The sequence below is a fragment of the Excalfactoria chinensis genome, chromosome 18 (assembly GCF_039878825.1).
Source record: "Excalfactoria chinensis isolate bCotChi1 chromosome 18, bCotChi1.hap2, whole genome shotgun sequence".
NCBI lineage: Eukaryota > Metazoa > Chordata > Aves > Galliformes > Phasianidae > Excalfactoria > Excalfactoria chinensis.
The window spans coordinates 4362882-4384052 of record NC_092842.1 but is presented as its reverse complement, the minus strand read 5'-3'; the positions used below and the strand labels follow the sequence as shown (position 1 = coordinate 4384052).

Below are 21171 nucleotides of genomic sequence, written 5' to 3'. Positions count from 1 at the left end.
TGTACCCACCAGTGCTTGATGTGCACCCAGTGTTCGTTTCTCACACCTGGCTTACAGCTGAAATGGTAATGCAGCAAATCCCACCCCGGGACAGCACATCTGCCAAGTCTGGTGCTTAAAGATTTGGGTCTGATTCACTCCTCCGGTGTGTGTCTTCCTCTCCAATGTCCCCAAACCCAAGGGGGTGGGATGGGGGAAGCAATGTGGACCCAGTGACACATCCCTGCCCCTCCTGCACCTTCCTGACACCTCAGCCCAGGGTCTCCCCTACCCTCAGGCTCTGTGCTTACCCTTCTCCACCCCACGCTCACAGATTCCATCCTGCCCACAACAGCACCCTCAGACATCCCTCCCACGGCCCTCTAAGCATCCCATTCCCTCCGGCAGGCGTGGAGCTTCAAATCTTGCACGGTGGGGTTTTACATGGCAAAACCCCACCCGTGTCCCCAACCCCGTGTCCCGCGTGGGGACACCGCTGCGCAACGCGGAGCCGCAGCGCCCCCGTGTGGTCGTGGGACGCACAGCAGGGGGACAGCGCTGTGCCGGGGCGACGGAGGGGCTTTGGGCGGCTCCGACCTGGGGATGGGGAACCCCTAAGGTGGCTTTTGTTGGGGTTTGTAAAGAAGCTGTGGGTAACTAGGCTGGAATACCCGGATTTTTTTGCCAGTAGGGAAAGCACAGGCAGTAACGGGCTGCGAGGTCGGGGACAAAGGGAGAGAGGTCCTTCCGTCAGCTGAGAGCTCATCTGGGAGTCAGCTGGCTGCAAAGCAGCTGCTGCAAGGGGAGGAAATGCAATCTGCAACCAACGTTCTTGCAGCCTTTCTACCAAAGCAATGGTGTGTGGACAGGGACCAGAAAGCAGACAGCAGAGGAAAGTCTCTCTGTGCTGTGGCAAATCCACCTCTGTGATCTATTGAGTCAGAGGGGACACTTAAAGGCCATCTGGTTCAGCCCCCTGCAGCGAACAGGGACACCCACAGCTCCATCAGGTGCTCAGAGCCCCATCCAGCTTTGACCTTAGGTGTCTCATTGCAGGGAGTTGGAATAGATGACCTTTGAGGGTTCCCTCTAACTCAAACAATTCCATGTGCAGCCCCAGGAAGGTGGGCTGTGGCTCTCCCTGCTCCTGTCTCCCAGGAGCCCTCAGACCATGGCTTGGGACCTTCTGCTCTAACAGGAGCTGAAGTGAAGCTGAGGTGGCACAGGCAAGAAATTAATGATGTATTTCCAGCAGCAAATAGTCATGAGTCAATGGAGAATCTGCCCTGGGAGCTGCAAGATCTTCACCTCAAAGGGTCTCCTGACTCGGGGCTGGATAATCTTCATAGGGGCACTCTGTGTTGTCCATGTGGGGACATAAGGATGGGTGGGAGTAGGCAGGGGTTGGACAGTAGGCCATGAAGATCAGCGGGTCTCATTGAATAAATACATCAGGGGATAGCTGTGTGCAGGACCACAGATAATGGGGTTGCAGGTACCAGAGACACAGGCTGTGCCTTCCCACTGAGCCCCTCCTGCTGCTGGAGATCAGCAGGGCAGTGATTTTCTGCACATGCAGCTGGATCTGGGCCATGTTTTGCTGCCACAGACCCACCCACCATTCACTTCTTGACCCTCTCTCCAAATCCATTTTGTACCTTTGATCTCTGCAGCATCTTGAGGTGATGGATTTCAGGCCATAGCTGTGCTGTGGATTTCTCTGACAGCTCTGAGGGTTCTTTCTGCTTTGTTTTCTAACCCTTTCCTGGGCACCTCTAACACCGTTTGCTCACTTCAGGCTCCGTGCAATAGCAGCCAGGTGCATCAAGCAGTTTCCACATGCACCTCTTGCATTTTTCCTGCCACTCTATAGCTCAGATTTTGCAACTCATTCCTATGTGGCTCACTTCTGTGTTCCTGCCCTTCTGGTCCATGTTAGCTAGCAGGCTGCAGGACCTGATTTGCTGCCCACCTCGGTACACAGGATGGAGCCTGGAAGAGCTGCAGTTGGTGCTGATGTGGGCTCCTGGCACTGGTGATGCTCAGCCCTCTCCGAGTCCAAGCACTGAGAGGTGAGAGACCACCTCCTCCTATCCCACAGCAGGTCTACATCTCCTTTCTGTATTTCTTGTCTGGTTCTCAAGGCTGGACCACATGCTGGTCTCTGCTGTGACTGCAGATGGTTGCACATCCCAGCAGGACTCCTTGCCCATGACGTCTGTGGAGCACTACTGAGCTCTTAAAGGCTTTCACCCATATTTGTGCTGCAGGATGGGACCTGACAGCTCAACAGGGAGGAGCTCGGACCCCCGGCCCCATCCCCATCCCTCCTCAGCCCATTGCTGCACTGCTGGGGGAGATGCTGCTCTGACAGCATGGATAGTGCTGCTTGGGGGAGGAATCTCCTGCTCCAATGGGGGGTCAGCACTTCCAGCCCCTCTTCCCAGCAGTAGGACTGGGAATTGGGACCCAGGTTCCCTGCCCCCATGGGACCCCAATGTTTTACCCCACCCCATGGTGTGAGCGCTGCTCTGCACACACACAGACACATCCCTACTCAGTAAAATATTTATTCCTCCGTTATTTCACAAGAGTTGTTTTTACAAAAACCAAAACCAAACTGAAACCTTACAAAAAAATCTCCCAAAAAAACCACAAACATGCAAAAATAATAATAATTATTATTAAAAAAAAATAATAATCAAGAATCCATCTTGTTAGAAGCAATTGAAATGTACAAATGGCAAAGGGAGGGAGCTGGGATGACAGACCAACATCCCTCCGTCCTGATGTCCCTCTTGCTGAGGGTGTGATGCTGAGGGATGCTCCACCTTAAGCCAAGAGCGTGGCAAGGGAGGGACCCGAAGATGAGAAAGGCATGTTTTCAAATATATATATATATACATATAGATATTTAGTGAAGAAATATTTATTCCCTGCTTTTTTTTTTTTTTTTTTTTAATTTCTTTTAAGGTTTACAGAAACAGCATCTGCAAACTATTACATGGGTTTATTTTCATTAATGCTCTCAAAGAGGCAGCGACATTTATATCCCTGTGGTTTCATCTTGTATAACTAACTGAAGGAGAAAAAAAAAAGAGCCCTGTGCTTTCCATGGGAATGGGACCCCCCGGCCCAGCGCTGATCCTTGGGGTGGGGGTTTGCTCTGCAGGGGCTCCCCTGCCTGCATGGCAGTGCTCAGCGTTGTGGGATCCCCATGAAGTCTCTCTCTGGAGAGATCTGCCCCCCCCACCTGGCACACATGGGGACACCGTGGCCACCGAGGACCTGATGTGGCTTTCCCTGGTGGGAAAGGGAGAGGAAGCTCCTGTGGGCAGGATGTGGGGGCTCTTGGGTGGGTATACAAAGTGGTTTGGGAGCTTTTTGGCCTCGGCATCTCGTACTGATGGGTGTTGATCTCGATGGCTGTTCTGGTCATCCTTGGGTCCAATGCTACATTCACTTGTTATCAGCCCCACTGTGCTGGCTAGACAAAGCACTCCTAGAAGAGCAGGGTTGGTTGGCTGCTTGGATGCTGCTCCTTGCAGTGGGTGAGGGAAGAGTGCTCCATTGGGTTTGTCCATGGAGTCAGTCCCCTACTGCCCCAACGCCGGCTCATCCCACACTGCTGTAGTGCCACCATTGGAACTTTTCTGCCCACCTTGCAACCAAGAGCCCCCTTGCTGGGCTGTGTGGTGTGGAGTACAGCTTCCTTTATTCAGAGACACAGAAAACACCCCATGGAGCCTCCAGCCCCGCGCTCTGTGGCCCATCTGCAGAGCGGCCGCTGGGGATGCTGTGCCTCCGGAAGACGAAGCCTGCTCTGCCCTTGGCACGAAGCACAGGGAGCCGCCTACTCAGCTGAAACCAACAGCTTTTTCCAATTTGCTCTTTCCCTGGGCTGGTTCAATGACCCGGGGCTCTGCAGAACTGCTGGCAAACCCGCAGATGTGGGGCGGTGGTGCCTGGATGGGGCGCAATGATGTGTTTCCCTTCCCACCCCCCCTTCCACAGTTTACAGGCATTGGGGACCCAGCTGTAGGTTTGCAATGGTCCCACTGAGCCCCGCAGCTGGCAGTGCATGAGGAGGTGAAGGCCCAGCATAAAGGGGGGCTCTAAAAATTGGCATCGTGCAGCATCGCGATCGTCCCAGCGCTGCGTGCCGTCCCTGTGGGAGGAGAAGACCCAATAACGCTTTGGCTCTCCAGGCAAGATACCCAAATTGGTCAAATCCAAAAGTCCAAGATCCTTCCATGTTTGGAAGCAAATTCTTGATCGCTTGGTAAGTCTGTTTGTCCTCGAAGAGCGCGCGGGGGGTATGTGTGTGTATATATAGCCTTTATTATAAGGGTGTGCAGAAAAGCGAGTTTCTAACCAAGTTTGTTCCATATGTGGCTATAGCGATGTGCCACTTCAGGCTGGGACTTGACTCTACCTTCAAGAGGGAGGAGGAGAGGAGAGGTGCTGGGACATCAGACGAGCACTGCGTGGGGCGGGCAGCAGGTTGGTGCCGATCAGTACAGGATCCCCACGTCGAGTCCTGGATGAGGCCATGGGGATCTTCCCGGTCAGTTCACAGTCGGCACCTGGTTCTGATGCAGGCTGAACTCTTTGGCTTTGAGGCGCAGGCTGGCAATGCTGTTGGCCATGTTCACCCCTTGGGTGGGCGTTGCAGTCCCGCTGGAGCTGTAGGATGGCACAGTGCTGCAGGGGGAGCGGAGAGGGGTGAGGCACAGCCCATGGGGAGCCCCCACATCCCTCTGGCTTCCCAGGCTGCATTGGTGTCTCCCTCTTGGACATCTCCCACCAGAGCTCTTTAGCACTTTTATGTGGCTAGATGCATGTGGGAACCCCTCAGAGTATGTGCCAGGAAGCCATGACCTCCGCATTAGGAGAGCTGGGAGCTGAAGGGTCCCGCTTCTCCTCCTACGCTGGGATGTGGGAAGGGTCAGTGCAGGCCAGGAGGGTCCCTCATGAGAACCAGGCCTCCTCCCATCCACAAAACACATGGTGGGGACTGACAGGAGCTCCCAAGGTGAACCCCAGTTACATCCCACCTCTCACTCCTTTAACCCTGCAAATCTCCTTGCATCCCCATCAGCAGCACAGGGCTCCCAGGGAGGTGGGTTTGGTCCCACATCCTGCACCCACCTGTACGGGGAGGAGCTGCTCCACGAGAGGTACTCAGGGCTGAGAGCAGTGGGCCGTGGTGCCATGGGCTGCTCAATGGCAGCCTCCTGGCTGTAGGACTTGAGGAGCGATGCCGATCTGTTGGCCAACATCGCTCTCTCGTTACGGCGAAACTTGGCCCTCCGGTTCTGAAACCAAACCTGAGCGGGGAAGGGGAGGTGTTAATGAGACCTGGGTTGAGCGGGGATGTCCCCAGTGTCCATCCCACCACCCAGACCCTGGTGTTGTGTGAGGATGGAGGTGGAGGGGTCTATCCCACCTGGACTCTTGCCTCGCTGAGGTTCACCCTCCTGGCCAGCTCCTCCCGCACGAAGGCATCAGGGTAATGAGTCCTCTCAAAGACCCTCTCCAGAGCCTGCAGTTGGCTGCTGTTGAATGTGGTGCGGTTCCTCCTCTGTTTCTTCTTCCTCTTGGCCACCCCACGGCTCGGGCTTAGGCTCTCACCTGGGGGAAATCACAGCAAAAGCCCCATGAGACTCCACAGCAGCCACCTTCCTAAAGCTTCATTCTTCATGGACAGCAACAAATTCAACCCTAAAACCCCTCAGAGATCCCCCATCCCCAACAACATGTGGAGCTGCAGCCCATCCTCATGGTACCACCGGACCTCATCCACACACGGATGACGGGGTATACCCAATCCCTGCCTTCATGGGAAAGACATCTTGCTGTTGGTATTCCTGGTGGAGGTAGTGGGTAATTATTTTTTTCCCATTAATAAAGCATCTGGATCCAATCTGTACCTACTGGTGGGAAAGTATTTTGGAATTATTTGAGATGTTAATAGTTTTATGGCATCGCTCTGATTCATAGCAGGGTTATATTGAGGTTTTCTGTTCTGTATCAGCGCAGAGGCCGTGATGGCAGGAATTACTGCTCCCTGAGCGTGCAGAGGAAATAAATACTTGCTAATAAACTATCTTGGTACTTATTAAATAGATGTGCAGCATTTGGGGGTGATTCTTGAGCGAGGAACAAAATCTGCTGGAAGGAATATTAACTCCCCTGCTTTGAGGCAATACGAAGCAGGAAGAAAGTAGAAGTTTCAAGATTGTCTTGGCCTGTAATTCTGAATAACCACGAAACCTCCGCCATTGGGTTCCCAAGAGACCCTCCAGTATCTTTGCACCAGGAATGGCCCATGTGGCCATGGATAGGACATGAACTCCTTGGTAGGGTGAGGGCACCAGGGATGGTGCCTGAGATACACACGGGTTTGGGGCCTCTTTCCCAGCCGGGAGAATGCAGGCTGCTCTTTGCTGCAGTCCACGTAAAGGCTCACAAATAAAATTCCCCAGATTCCCTCCAGCTCTCATTTCTGCTGCTCCAAATGCTCTGCCAGTCTCCGCTTTCCAGTTGCCCCTTTTAGTTAAACTCCTTTTTTGGTCCTGTTTTTCCTCAGAGAGCTAACGAGACGCTGGATTAAAATATACAGAGTCCAGCCGTGGTCGACCCGGAGCTTCCTGGGGCTGGGACTGAGCTGGGTGCCATCAGTGGGACCAAGGCTTGGGTCAAAACCTGGGGTCAGAAGCCAACGGTCCTCAAAAGACTCTGATGAAATGCATAAATCAAATTTATTAACCCCATTTGATTTTCATCCTGGTATAAATTCTGGCTGTAGAACCTGAAGCTCAGATTGGATAGTAGGGGAAAAAATTGTGCCTAGGAAAAGTGATGATGCAGTGGCACAGACTGCCCAGGGGTGGGGGGGGGGTCACTGTCCATGGAGGTGTTCCAGTGGAGATATGGCACTGAGGGACACGTCAGTGGGCATGGGGGGGCAGCTGGGTTGGGGATGGGGATTTGTGAGGGCTTTTCCAACCTGAATGACTCTGTGATTATGTGACTTTTCCATAAGTGATGGCTTCTCTTGCCCGCCCTAAATTGGCCAAAAGAAAATAGGATTTCTTAAGTTCACTCTGATGAGCTTGGAGATGAGGCTCAGTGATGAGCACACATCTTGTCCCCATTAACCCCACCATGGAGCCCTTCCAGCCACAGAACTTCAGGACCTGATAAATGCTGCCCTCACTGGGGGCAGTCACCACTTCTATAAAGGATACCTTCATAAACCAGGGCAGCTTTACAGAGATGAGCATCACAAACTGCCCTGCAGTACTCACCAGGGGAGCGAAATTCACCACAACAAGATCCACCATAACCTTCATGGGGGAATAACATTTCTGTGCCCCGATGGGCTTCTGAGAGTTGTAATTGCCCAAAGTCAATAAGAGCTCAACAAATGCATCGCTTTCGACCCCAGAAAGCATTACTTGAGGTGGCTGGGGGGGAGATATTGGTGAAATCCAAACTCTTGCATTTGTCAGCTCTAATTTGGGGGGGGTTGATGGCAGCGTGGTGGAGGCATTGGCTTGATTGTCCAAACAGAGGTCAGAGGGGACGTCTCAGCAACCCCTGCTTTCCCTTCGGTGTATTTACTTTCCACTGATTACAATTTCCGCCAAAGGGGAAAAAAGAAAGCAGGAGAAGGGGGGAAACAGGAGGGATAACGTTACTGAATAATGAAGGACGACATCGGGGATGGAAGGATGAGGGGGGCTCAGCAGCCCCATGGATCAAGGTGGGACTTGTCCCATGGTTCCAGCCCCCAGGACACCAGGACCACGGAGAACGGCCCCGCAGAGGGGAGCGGGGAGCGCGTGGTCATGCACCATTTGCAAAACCAATGGCCCCAATGCTGCTGGGTCAGGGCGTGTTGATTTAGCTGAGCACGGAGCAAGCTCACTTTTCCAGCTCTTGCCCTCTTTCCCTGTGTTTTCCATAGGAATGATGTGTCAGGAGCCCCAAACCGGCCACCAGTGAGGGCTGTAAGCGGGTGATGTGCACTGCAGCACAGTGACTCACACAGGATTTCCACCCCAGCTCTGCTTTGACTTCCAACCTCCACCAACAAGCACCCAGTGATGTCGTGCCATCCCCAGCTCACTGGGATGCTCACATCTTCCATTCCCAGTGGTATGGAGCTCCATACCAGTCACAGCTTTTTGCTGTCCCGTTATTTTGCACGTTCCATTTGGTTGCCAAAGACCTTTAAGCTTGAAATTCTGACCCCCCCCACCCAGATGATTCGATCTGCTGTACCATTTACTTTCCTGCTCCTCCTGGAATGGTATTTTTGTGTTGGCTTTCCACCCCCCCCCCCCCTCCTTCTTTCTTCTTCTTGGGTATAATTTAAGGGTTGAAATAGCCTGGAGGGAATTAGCTGTAAATTCTTCCTAAGACAAATAAATTCAGCCCTCTAAGTTTCTACGTTTTTCAAACTGTTGAGAGACGTTTTGGGTTTGTTTTACTTGAAATAATGATCATGGCATATCTGACCCTCAGGCTGCAGCCGGCTCTAACCAAATAAATAGCTTTTATTAATTAAGGTTTATCCTTAACAAATAAAACCCCAATTTGATCTCGGCCGGCTGAATTAGCAAAAATAAACAACTGGTTCTCCGGGCACTTGATGTGGATTTAACAAATTAACGCTGGGCCTTCATCAGGGAAGCCGCAGGGTGGTGGAGGCCTTTTACAGCCAAGAAATCCTTTGGAAAAACAATGTCTTTCGTTTCTCCCATGGTCTCTCTCGGTAAACATGTGGACTCCCTTCATCCCTTTATATACTCCAGGGAAGCGAGGCGAGCTCCAGCGATGACGTCCAGCGAGCTCCATGTGCTCCATTAACCGGTTCCTTGCGGCCATCAGGAGGAAGCGCTGCCCTTGAGGTTGAGCAGAGCTCTCTGCCCTGGGAATTCCCACCCCCAGGGGTTCCCCGTGCTCCAGATCCCTTTTTCCCACAGCTTACAGGCTGAAGGTGTGGGCACATTGTGTTGGTTTTGTGCTTGGCCACGAGAGTGGCAAAGGATGGAGGCACAGCAGGGATGGGGTCTGACCCACATAATAGGGCACAAAGATGGCCACGGGAGCAAAGATGGAAACCACTGGAAAGCACCCACCCCACTGCAGGTACTGATATCCCCAAATCACCTCCAAAAGCCCAAGGAAGGTGAGAAGCACGCTTTGCTTGGGACCATGCTGTGCTGTTCAAAGCCACCTCAGGAGCACCCCAAGGACATGGGGATGGGGGTCTGGGGCTGCCAACCTCCTCAGGGCTCTTCTGTTGCCCCATCCCATCCCACAGCCACTCCTTGACCTTCCAGCCCAGCCCCAGCTCCCTATATCCCAATAAATCCAGAAGCTCAATGGGAGCAGGAGAGCCTGGGGGGGTCCAAATGTGCTGAGTCCGAAGGAAACTTTCTCGGATCAAGTGGCGGACGTTAAAAATTTAAGAGAGGGGTAAGTCTCAGCTACCGGAGAAACATTACAGCAAAATGTTTCCGAGGATGTTTCACCTCATTAATTGTGAAAAAACTGAAACGCTGACACGTTTTTACAGGCTGCCAGTTTTGCTGGGGGAAAAGTGTCTCTGTTATAAAGGAGCAGCAAAAAGCCCGTACCAAAAAAAGAGGCCAAGGCCGTCCCGGGAGGGTCTTAGCTCCGCTCACTGACAGGCAGCAGCTGGCTGCTTTATGGTCATGGGGCTGCTGCTGCACCAGCCAGCAACCACCCAGCACTGCAGATGGATGAGTTTGGACAGCATCCTGCACAGAGGTGCTCCGTGAGCATCCCCCGTCGCTGGGGATGGTGTGGGCACTGGGCACCCATTGTGGCCCAAATGAACTGGGAGAGTGATCTTGCCTTTCTCTTCACCAGAACAAGCCCACCATGGAGAGAAAAACCCATCCCATGTTGCTGCAGGGCTGCAGGGTGGCACCAACCCAGGGCATCCACAATGCACATCCCTTGGGCTGCATGTGCCATGTCCCATCCTGGAGCCATCAGCTGCAGCATCACATGAAGCTTTGGGGGCCCACAAGAGCACCATGAGCACACAGAGACACCCACCCGAGCTGCAGCCTTGCTGTTTCCCAGCGCCCTTGCTGCTGAGCATTGAAATAGCTGAGCACAGAGCCTGGCAGAGCCATGATAGCTAACAGATGTGTGAGCAGTGCACGAGGAAACGCTCTGCTCAGGCTCTGTGGATGGAGGAAGCAGGGCTGCAGGAATGGACAGGGCTGGGACAGCGCCGGAGCTGCAGCAGGGTGAGATTTGGGGATGGACTGTGCTGGGATGGCTGACACTGGGATGGGTGGTGATGCTGGGACAGACCTCACCATACTGCAATAGCAAATCCCTGCTGGAAGCTCAGCTCTGGCTGCAAAGTGCTTTTCCCTGGGGGTGCCCATCCAGGTACAGGGAGGGTGACGCGGTGTTTAGGACATACAACTAATCAGACAGGGCTGCACAGCAGGAGTGTCTGGCTGCCAGTCAGAGGCTCCTGGCATGACAATCCCAGCCTTCCTCCCCCACGGCAAAAAAAAAAGAAAACTAAAAAGAAAAAGAAAAAAAGGAGGAAAAAAAAAAAAAAAAAGGTGATTTCTTGAAATTTAATAAGCAAAAGCCCATAGAGAGGCCGCCCCAATGGCATCTGGCACTGAAACCCAACACCAGTCCTCCAGGTTAGCATGCTGCCCTAATTGCATCAGGGTCATTGCCAAGATCGAGGGAAGGAAGCATATGGGGACCAGGGGACAGCCCCACGGGGTGCCCCCTCAGGCAGCTGGAGGCAGCAGGACCAGACCCTGGCACCCACTCCCCCCATCTCCACCTTTTTGCAGCCAAACGGGCATTTTCCAGGCGGAGATGCCACCGAGCCCCATTCCAGCACCAATCACCTGCCCCAAACCCATCCTGCAGCCCACAGCCACCACTGGAGCATCCCAGGATGGGGTCACCAACACGATGGGGTGGTGTGATAGTGGCTGTGAGCCCCTGTCCCCACGCCCCACTCTGAGCACCCCATGGGCACGCACGTACTCATCCCACAAACCCTCTCCAGCGAGCAGCATTGCCGTCCTTCGGTCTGGTTTTCATTTGAGGTCGGTGGCCCCTCGCCAAATTTATTGTAAAACATTCATTTTAATAAGTGGCTCGTATCTTTTCTCCCTCTTTTTTTTCCTTGCTTTCCCCCAGACCAAACCCATTTAACTATTTGTGGGTTAACACACAGCCCCGCTGGGCGCAGGTGGGATGATGCTGGGGGACGAGAGGGGGATGAGTTGGGGTCCTGCTCGCACACAGCACCTCAGAGCTGAGACTCCTCTATTCATCACACCACTGCCACCCCTTCTGTCTCCTTCTTGCCACACTGAGACCCCTGAGACCCACCCAGGAGCTCAGTGTGGTCACACTGGTGTTGGCACTGGGTGCAGCTCAGACACCTTTGGGTGCTCACTCACAAATCCCATAGAGCACAACGCGCTCCTCCAAAGGCTTTGATAGATCTGTTTGATATGTCACGATAGGGATCTGACTGTGTGATGTCACGATACAGAACAGCCATGGAAAACCATGACACACAACCTGCTGGGGTTGGAGCACAAAGGGGATGGTGCCTGGTGGTTCCGCTCTGACGTTTATTTCAGGTTTTATACACCTCTAATACCAATAGAAACACTTCAGTCTCTTTTAATTCAAGCAAAAACAGGGGGTTAGTTTCTTTTTGTTTGGGTCTTTTCCTTCAGTTAAACTTTCCCCCGAGGTCTTTATGACCCCCAAATCACAGACACGTGGCTGCCAAACTGAAAATGGAGGGGAATGGGTGCCCCACAGCAACGGCCATGCAGCCGCGCTGATCCATGTGCACCAGGGTGCAGCAGGACCCCCTCCATTCATTCCCTGCTCAGAGGTGCTGCCACATTGCTGTCCCTGTCACAATGCCCTGCACTGCTTGGGGTGCCCAGCCCAGCCTTACAATGCTCTGTGTCCCCTTGGGGGGCAACGCAGCCCCTCTGCATGGCTTAGTGTGCATCGTAACATCCCCATCAAAGTTCTGCACAGCTCACGGTGCAATACAACATCCCCCCCCCCCCCCCCCCCATCTTAATACTGCAATGCCCTGCACAGCTTGTGTACAATGCAACTCCCCCCAACACTGCAACACCCTGAAAGGCTTGTGTGCAATGCAACTCCTCCCCCCCCCCCCAATACTGCAATGCCCTGCACAGCTTGAGCACAATGCAACCCCCTCCATCAACGCTTTGCACAGCTCCAGGTGCAGTGCAACACCCCCCTGAACACTGCAGTGTCCCGAGCACAATATGATCCTCCCCACCACCCCATCCATACCTTGCTCAGCTGGAATGCAAACCAACCTTCCCTCCACCATCAACTCTACACTGTAGGGTGCAATTCAACCCCCTCCCCAACACACACTGCCATGCCCCTGGGGAGGCACAACCCCTGCAGCAATGCCTTCTCTCCCCCTTTGTGCATCCCCCCATCCACCCTGCAGCTGTGCCAGGAGGGCCGTGCCCCCCACCCCCCCCCCCTCCCGCACCCCTCCTGCCATGTGCTCCCCCGCTCCCCTGCCATGTGCACGCCAGTTTCCTCGCGTGTGAAGGCGGCAGCCTCTCAGCTGCAGTGGCTGGAAAGGACGGCGCCTGAGCACATCTGGTTCAATGCGAGCGCCTGGCGCCTGGCTTAGCCGCAGTCTCCATTCGGAGACGCACAGACTTTAATAGACTCATACAATTCTTCCTGATCTATCACTGCAGCCGCAGCTGAAAAGCTGCTTTATTATACCCGCTCCAAAGGGGGAAGAGGAGGGAAGGGGAGGGGGATGGCGGCTGCCACTGCTTCTTTCTGAAGGCTGCGGAGCTCCACGGCTTCTCCCCACAGCACGGGGGGCACCTCGTTAGGCCTCCAGCTCAATTAGAACCTGCCCGGTGCCATGCATTGCCCAGGGAAAGGCTGCAGGGTGGGGGCTGTACTCCATCATCCTTGTGTCCCCAGGGGTGTTCCCAGCCTGGGACGGGGCAAAGTGCTCTCCAAAGTGTCCCCTTTAGCCCAAACATCCCCTACCCCCCCCCCCCCCCCCTCATTCCCAAACTCATCATCCCCCATACTGCTCAGGAGGGTTTGATCCTTCCCCCCCTTTCCTTCCCCCCAGGTGTAATGCATGCTGTAATGATGGGAACGCATCAAGGGTTGGAGCTTTAGAAAAACACCTCCAAAATGTGGGGGTGTCGCTCTCCTGTGGGCACTGGAAGTCGCCTTAAAAGCCCTACTCAGACAGTTCCTATGGGTTTTCCCATTCCCATCCTCCCCGGACATTGCTGACCCCATGCCAAACAGATCCATGACAAACCCACATCCCTGACCCCTGCTGTCTCATTTTAAAGGATGCTCTGGGCTTCCCCACAGCACAATGATGCTATCCCAGCCCCGCTGTCCCCCCACCCCCCCCCCCCCGTAGGATAAACCCTTCCAGCTGCAGATGGGGACCCGATGCCAACCAGGGGACTTCACCACAGCAAAGCAGCCAGCCCCATCCTGCCCCCAGCCCCATCCCTTCAGCTCCATCACTTCCCAGCCCCAGCAGGGGAGGGTGGGGGGTGGAGAAATTGCCCACTGCCGGAGGAAAGCAGCACTGGGAAAGGGGGTGACAGCCCCGCTCCCTGGGAGGGAGGAAGGGTTCCTAACAAGGCAGCCTCAAAGCTCTAAATCATTTCATCAGCCTCCCAGCTACAGACACACGCCCAGGCTCTCTTAAAATGCTGATTCGTTGAAATTCGCCCATCTTGGCTGCGTGGAGTCGAAATTTCATATTTTTCCCGTGAATCAGCCCCGTTCCCTGAAATAACAGCCCGAAAGGAGAGGGGAAATAGTCTCGCCCTGAGCTGTTCCTGATCACAGCAGACACAACAGCCTTGGGGCAGTGAGGTGTCCCCGTGTCCGTGGGGCTGCCGGGGCTCCTGATGGAGTAGGGCAAACCCCACTGCACCCCTGTCCCCTCCATAGCACCACAGAGGTTTTCAACCCCGTTCCTATGAGCATCTCTGCTCCAGGGAAAGAAGAATCACAGCACTGAGAACCAAGGGGGGTGGGAGGGTGGGGTAATGGGACTTTCCTGGCCCAGCCAGGCATTCGCTTTAGGATTTTTCTCCCTCCCAGCACATCCTGCAGGGGGTGTCCTGCAGCCCCTATGGGGGTGTTTCCAGCGGAGGGCCACAAAGATGGTGAAGGGCCTGGACCATCTCCCCTACGAGGAGAGACTTAGGGAACTGGGTCTGTTTAGCCTTGAGAAAAGAAGGCTGAGAGGGGACTTGATCCAGGTTTATAAATACCTGAGGTGTGGGAGCTATAGTGGCGAGGCTGGTCTCTTTTCAGTAGTGCGTGGGGACAGGACTAGGGGCAACGGGCTGAAACTCCAGCATAGGAAGTTCCGCACGAATGTGCGCAAGAACTTCTTTACAGTGAGGGTGACGGAGCACTGGAACAGGCTGCCCAGGGAGGTGGTGGAGTCTCCTTCTCTGGAGATATTCAAGACCCGCCTGGACGCCTACCTGTGCGACGTGGTGTAGGGAGCCTGCTTTGGCAGGGGGGTTGGACTCGATGATCTCTAGAGGTCCCTTCCAACCCCTATAATTCTGTGATTCTGTGATTCTGTGATTCTGTGTGTTCAGCCCATCTGTGGGCAAACTAACCCAAGTTAGAGCCCAAGTGCTGCTGATCTACTAAAGCCCAGGGCATGGAGCATCCCCTGCCATGCAGGGAGGAGTGTGATAGTGAGCCTGTGGCATCCTTTGGGGTCAGAGGATGATGGAGGAAGGTTGATGCTGGGGTGTTTCCTTGACAGAAACTCCATTCAGAAATGGGATCCCTTTTTGCCCACACCTGGCAGCTGTTTGTGTTGTTTCTGGGTTCTTTTTGCAGACTCTGACCTACTTCAGCCCAACCTCAGCCTCTCGCCCTGCCTGTCCCATCAGAAGATCGTCGCTCCTGCCTGCTCTGTGGTTTTCCACGGACACCTGGGCACCAGACCCAGCCTCCCCACAGGGAGCAGGTGCCTGGCAGCAGCATGGGGTGACAGCAAAGGAGGATCCCATGTGGGGGGAGGAAGCCTTGCTGTAGGGCCTGCATCTCAGGCTGGGGGTCAGGGTTAAGGTGGGTCCTTCCCCAGAGCCCCTCATCTCTTTGACAGGGATGTGCTTGGATCCCTGGAGCAGCTGGAACTCATCAGTCACTGCAATGCGACACGTCAGGCTCCCAGCCCCTCACATGTCACCAGCCCCACACTAAGTGCAAACAAATGGGGCAGGAGATCCCCGACAGCAGAGGCTGCCTGGATTAATTGCAGGGTATTCATCAATGATCGATTAATCAATCAATATGTGCGACTGGTGCTGCACCATTAGGTGAGTGCTGGGCTTGGGCACTGAGCACAGACTGCATCGCCCTGCACAGAGGTGAGCTGCCTGTCCTGGGCTGTGCATCCCTCCCTGCATGGTGTGGGCAATGTCCCCAAGCAGGCAATGGGGACAGAGATGGTGACACTCTGTGGGCATCACAGCCATGCAAGGCTTGCTCCTGTCCCAGATCTGTGTGCCACCCAGCATGGCCATACAAGGACTGAGCGGCTCTCATCCCTCAGCCCCCCCTTCCGTGCCACCCTGCCTGGCTCTGCTATGTGTGGTCAATGCAGATGGGCACTCACAGCCGATGCTGTTTTGGGGAGCAGCACAGGACTGTGGGTGATGTAAATCCCACAGCTCAGCCTTGCTGCCTGACAGCCTCTTCTCAGCTCTCAGGATGAAATGGGGTGCTAGCAGCCCCAGCTCTTACTGGGCATCATCATCGTCTGGTGGGTACAATGGTTGGGTCCCCACACTGGGACCCCAAAAGCAGCATTTAGGAAGGTAGGAAAAGCCCAGTGGAAAAGTGTCTCAGTGGGGTGCTGGGGAGCCCTGACCTCAGAAAAAAATCCCTTGCCAATTTCCACTTTCATCATGTCCTTACTTCACTTCTCCCTTCTCACCTGCCCTCATTCATGACATTAGAACCAGTTCACCATAACATCGTCCCCTTGGGTACACAGTGGGACCAAGGGGAATTTCTCTCCTCTTCCATCAGGTGATGGGATGGGGAATGAGCTGCTCTGCCCAGGGCTGTCCCTTCACCCCATCCCATCGTCCACTCCCATCCCTTTTGGGAGCAGCCAAAACAGCACAGTCCCAAAGCGCCCATTGGAGACAGTGCCCAGCTCTGCTCCCACCCCCAGGCAGCACCAAAAGCAAGTTCATTGTTTGAAAAGCCATCAGTCAAGGCCCGCTGGCTAAAATTACCCTCCTGCTTTATCATCTTGAGAACATTAAGGGCTGTTGTTAACAGATGTTTCGCGTTACACATTATTTGTTAGTCTAATGAAAGGAGGTGAACAAGCTTTCAAGACCTCAGAAGTTGTGTGGAAGGGTTTGATGGGAGGCTGCACTGCTCCAGGGGATGATGAGGAAGATGGGGATGAAGATGGGGACAAGGATGAGCCCTCACTGCCACTTTGGCTCTTCCTCCACTGCTGAGCTGTGCAGCTCTCGGCCTGCATCCGGGAGGAGGAAAAGATGAGATGGTGGAGAGGAAGATGAGGGAAAAAGCCTTCATTTAAGGATGCCCATAACAGAGAATGTTACTCCGCTGTCATCATGCTAATGCCAGGCATGTTGCAGATTAGGGTGTGGTATTTAGGATCCTTATCTTGGTTTAGGAAACTGCATCCCAGACACTGGGCGTTGGGTCCCACAAGCTGAGGTTTGCACCAACATGGGTTTTCTTGCTTCATTTCCTCATTCATCCTCCCGCAGGCTGCTTGCAGCTCCCATCGCTCAGGTATCTCCATTTGGGGTCACAAAGAAATGCTTCCGCTCTTGAGTTGAGTGCATCCCAGATGCTCACAGTGTCTTCAACCCCATAACTTCACAGAAACAGGTGCCAGTGGAAAACATCCCCCCTAGTCCAGTGATGCCAAACACCGTAAGGCTTCTGCCCCATCAGGAATGGGTTTGTAGGGGTAAAAAAAATGGCCTTGGGAGGATCTGCCAGATTTCCAAAAGCCTCACTATGCCATGCTGCATGCAGCCCCTCCAGCCCCCCCCAATTGTACCGTCCCATTCACAGCCCCACGGTCCCAAAGGCAATGAGGGAAGTGCAAACAAAACCCAAGGGAAGGGGAGGATGGATGGGAAATCATATCAAGAATCTCAGCTGCCAGCCCTGAAATCGGCACCCGGCCCTCAGTGTCCTGAGCAGAGGGCAGAGTTGGGGTTCCAGTTGTGCTGGGAATAAGATGTGGTTGGGAATAGGATGTTTCTGACCCAAATCACAACGTGAGGGCTGCTGGGGGGGACACAAGGACCTCTCTACTCCTCCCAGGAGCCCCTCACTGCAGCTCTGGGGCTGCAGCATCTCTATACACCAGGTCGGGCCCACGGCACAGACAGCAGTGGGGATGGAGCCCAAATCCCAGTCCAGGGCAGGTTTGGGGGTCCCGGGTCTGGGCTGGGGGCAGGCAGTGCACCTCCACTCCCTTCTCCCTTCTCCCTCCCACCACCTTACAGCCTGAGAGAGCTCCGGGAGCCTCCAGGTGCCCCCATAGCGGGACTTAGTCTTCGGGTCGGGGCCAACCTTCTCGCTCCAGAGCCGGGATGCAGCCGGGTGAAGCGGGCTTGTCCCGTTCTAAGCGCGCCGGGACCGAAGGCAGCGAAACCCAGAGCACCGGGGCACTCCCCGTTCCCAACCCGGCTCCCACCAGCCCCGAGGGGAACGCCCGGACAAAGGCAGCTCCGTGCCGGTGTCCCGGTGCCAACGGCGGGGACCCGCAGCTTTCCTTTCCACGGGTCCCGCAGAGTCTCCTCCGCTCCCTGAGCCCGAGAACCGGGGCGGGGAGGGCCAAGCAGTCCCGGGACATACAGGGAGCTCGGCACCGTCCTGTCCCGGTGGCGGCGGGGAGGCGGCCGTTGCGGTGCCCACGTCCCTCCGTCCCCAAGGCGCGGTGTTCCCCTGTCCCGTCCGTCGGGTGCTTTCGGTGTCCTGGCGGCTCCGATCCCACAGATATCCCAGATCCACCCCAACAACCCACGGGGACGGTGCCCCCACAACAGCCCCCACCCCATCTCGTGGGTACCCCGCGCCCCTTTGTCCCCCGTGCTCAGCCCTGCCCGGGGGGTGAGGGGGAGAGCGGGGCCACCCCACACCCCGAGGCTGCGGGTGGAGAGGGGGCCCATCCCGGGACTCGGTACTCACCGTCCTGGGGTGCCGCCTCGCTGCCGCTGCTGCCTCCCGACGGCTCCGGCATGGCCTTACTGCCGGCGGAGGGTGGGGGGCCGGCGGGGGGGGCCCCGTTCATCCCGGCCGCCACCTCCTCCAGGTCGAGGAGATGGCTCACGCTGAAGTTTTTCCGGCTCTGAGGGTTTTCGGGCGGCTCCGGACCGCGCACGGTGCTGGGGGCGAACGGTTTGTCCATAGCGAAGGCTGACGGCGAGTCCATGGCTCCCACCCCCCACCGGCCCGCAGCCCACCCCGAGGTGCCGGGCCGCTCTCCGGCCCCTTTCCCTTCTCCAACCCCCACCAAATAATAATAAAATAATAATAATAATAATTAAAAAAATAATACAAATCCCGGCTGCCCTGCGAGTCCGGCTCCCTCCCCAGCCCCTGTTCCGCCTTGTGCTGACGTCTGGGGAAAAAACCACGCTCCCAGCCCAAACTTTCTTCCCCTGCTCTTTGCTCTGGAGCTGTTCAAACAAACGCCCCTACACCGAGCGGGGCGGCCCCTCGCCCCCCGGTACAACGACCCCCGGGGTGGGGGGGAATCACCCCCTGCGCATCCCCCCCCCTTCCAGCCCCGCTTTAAGTGCTTCTCTCAACAAGTGTAAGTGGCTGCGCTCCGTGGGGAGAGCTGCGCTTCTCCGACTCCAAATGGGGCTGCGAACGGGTCACCCCAAATGGTGACCCTCCGGGCCCACCCCTCCACCTACATCCCACCCTCCGGGCCCCCATCAACCCCGGAGCGAGGTCAGCTCCGCTGGGAACAGCCTGGCTCTCTCCCCTTAATGAGATAATTACGTCCTGCACCGCAGTTACGAACTCATAGGCTGCTTCCCTTGGGGTTAGAGAGAGAAACCTCCCTAATGAAAACCAGCCACCGGGCAGGGGAAAAAAGGAGGTTTTCCTCTTTAAAAATTCGACAGATAGAGGTGTGTGTGTGTCGATGTGTGCGTACGTAGGGACGGAGGAGGCGGCGTGTCGGCGTCCGGCTGCGGGGCGATGGGCTGAGGACGGGCTGAGCGCCGCTCCTCGGATCCCCGCATCCCCCCCATCCCACACCCCGCGTCTCCCCTCTCACCGCCTCTATCTTCTCCACGCGGAATTTCCGAGCTCGCAGAACCCTTTCCCACCCATCCCAGCCCCCGGAGGAGCTGTTTTAACATTGGCCGAGAGCTTTCCTCGCTCTCTTTCCCTTCGAGCAGAGAGGGGAGCGCGTTTCGATGCAATCCGGTGCTGCCAAATCTGATCTTCCTGACGGGGCAGCGGCTTCCCGGAGCTCCGCAGATTGCGGCTGAAGGCAGATTTTGGCAATCTATGAGTCCGCTGTGTGTGTGTGTGGGGGGGGGGGGGGGGGGGGGGGGGGAAGCTCCCAGGGTGCGCAAACCCAACCCGGTCCGGCCCAGCCTCCCGCTATTGAGGTTTATTGGCCTCAATGTTTGGCCCCGGGGTTGCGTTGCAGGCTGCAGCCCCGGCGTGCCCTGGGCTGTGTGACCGCGGGGATGGTGGCACCGCTCGGCTGCCCGCTCAGTGCCTGGGGGGCGGCTCTGTGCACAGCCCCCCCTTGGCTCCTCATCGCCCTTTTCTCCCACTATAACCATCTCTTCCCAGCACGGAGGTGACGTAGCTGGAGGGACAACGTGGCCCTGCGGCCGGAGGTGTCCCCTCCAAGCACAGGGTCCCGCCACCAATGCGACAATGACTTCTGATGAGGGGCAGCCACGTGGACAGACCCCCCCCCCCACCCCCGTCTGCTTATCCAGAGCCGACGTCTTTCATTCCATCCGCGGCATTAAATAATTAAACGGAGGGGAATAATCACCAGCAAAACCCCCTCGGGTTCGCACTTCCTCGGGCCCTCTGACGGCCCTGATATTTCTGGGGGGGGTGAAATACGACCTTTTTTTTCCCATATATATACATACATTCTGCAACGATCAAAGGGGATCGGAGCTCCAAAGGAAAGTGGGAAGGATGAAAAAAAAGGAGGCCAAGCGTTTTCTTTTCCCCCCCCGATCCTCGCGGCCGGCTGAAGTTTCTTTAGACACGCAAAGATTTACACACCTTCCTGCGGGGTGCCTGCAGTTCCCCGCCGATCCTCACGCATTTCCACGAGCAGGATAGGAACAGTAAAGCATTGAGAACCGAGGCGCCCTTCAGCCGTACCCCCGTCAGGCCCTTCAGAGGGGTGAGAGCCGAATGGCATTTTTTTGATGTAAGGGTCAAAGTTGGGCTTTTCTTTTTTTTCCCCTTTTCCTTCCCTTTTGAAACCAAACAATCTCTATTAATGCCATTTCCTTTGTAGCGGTAGGATTTAACTTCTTTTTTGGAAAGGGGGGGGGTGGTGGTGTTGAAAAATGTGTTTTAAGTGCTTCAAACTTGTGCTGGCAAAAGGAGATCCCGGCGCAGCGGAGAGCGTTGGGTGGAAACTGAGCCAAGCACGTTCAGTGCACCTAACCCTGAGTGTACGGGCTTCAATCCCACTCTGTGGGGCAGAGCAGCACAGACCCCACTGCGATGCTGTCTGTGCTCCTTGGCGTGTTTCCCTCTTCGTTTTTCCCACCTTAAAACTGGATGAACTCAATGTAATTGAGGCGCAAAGAGCGACGTGGGGGTGATGCCCCATTGTGTCCTCCTATGGGTGTCCCAGCATCACTGTCACACCGTGGGGGCATCTCGAGGGGCAGAGGCTGCAGTGCCTTTGGTAGCATTGCACAACCCCAGCCCCACAGGAGGTTTCTCCCCCCAAACCCTTCATTCCCCACTTTCCATCTCCTTCTTTCTCTCCTTCCTTCTCCCTCTCTCTTTCTTTCCCTGCCAGCAATCCCAGTCCCAGAT

At 55.5% G+C, this 21171-nt stretch overlaps 1 protein-coding gene across 2 annotated transcripts; it reads right to left on the bottom strand.

Annotated features, from left to right (window-relative positions):
• Positions 1 to 4304: 4304 nt before the first annotated feature.
• On the bottom strand, positions 4305 to 19446 carry PRRX2 (paired related homeobox 2). Of its 2 annotated transcripts, XM_072352888.1 has the most exons (5): positions 19415 to 19446; positions 18313 to 18509; positions 5429 to 5613; positions 5131 to 5309; positions 4305 to 4683 (listed from the first exon to the last, which is right to left on the bottom strand). In XM_072352888.1, the coding sequence occupies exons 2-5, from the start codon at positions 18413 to 18415 to the stop codon at positions 4548 to 4550; spliced, it is 603 nt and encodes a 200-aa protein (XP_072208989.1). In that variant the 5' UTR covers positions 18416 to 18509; positions 19415 to 19446; the 3' UTR covers positions 4305 to 4547. The 2 variants fall into 2 exon arrangements, with proteins under 2 accessions (XP_072208989.1, XP_072208988.1); XM_072352887.1 differs by lacking the exon at positions 19415 to 19446 and having other exon boundaries at positions 18313 to 18615.
• Positions 19447 to 21171: the final 1725 nt, after the last annotated feature.

Excerpts from the sequence above, each read along its gene's own strand:
- PRRX2 (XM_072352887.1), bottom strand. The coding sequence starts at position 18,556 with ATGGACTCGCCGTCAGCCTTCGCTATGGACAAACCGTTCGCCCCCAGC. Across the intron at positions 5,310-5,428 it reads TCAGCGAGGCAAGAGTCCAG|GTTTGGTTTCAGAACCGGAG; the intron begins GTGGGATAGACC and ends TTCCCCGCTCAG. Across the intron at positions 4,684-5,130 it reads AGCAGCTCCTCCCCGTACAG|CACTGTGCCATCCTACAGCT; the intron begins GTGGGTGCAGGA and ends CTCCCCCTGCAG.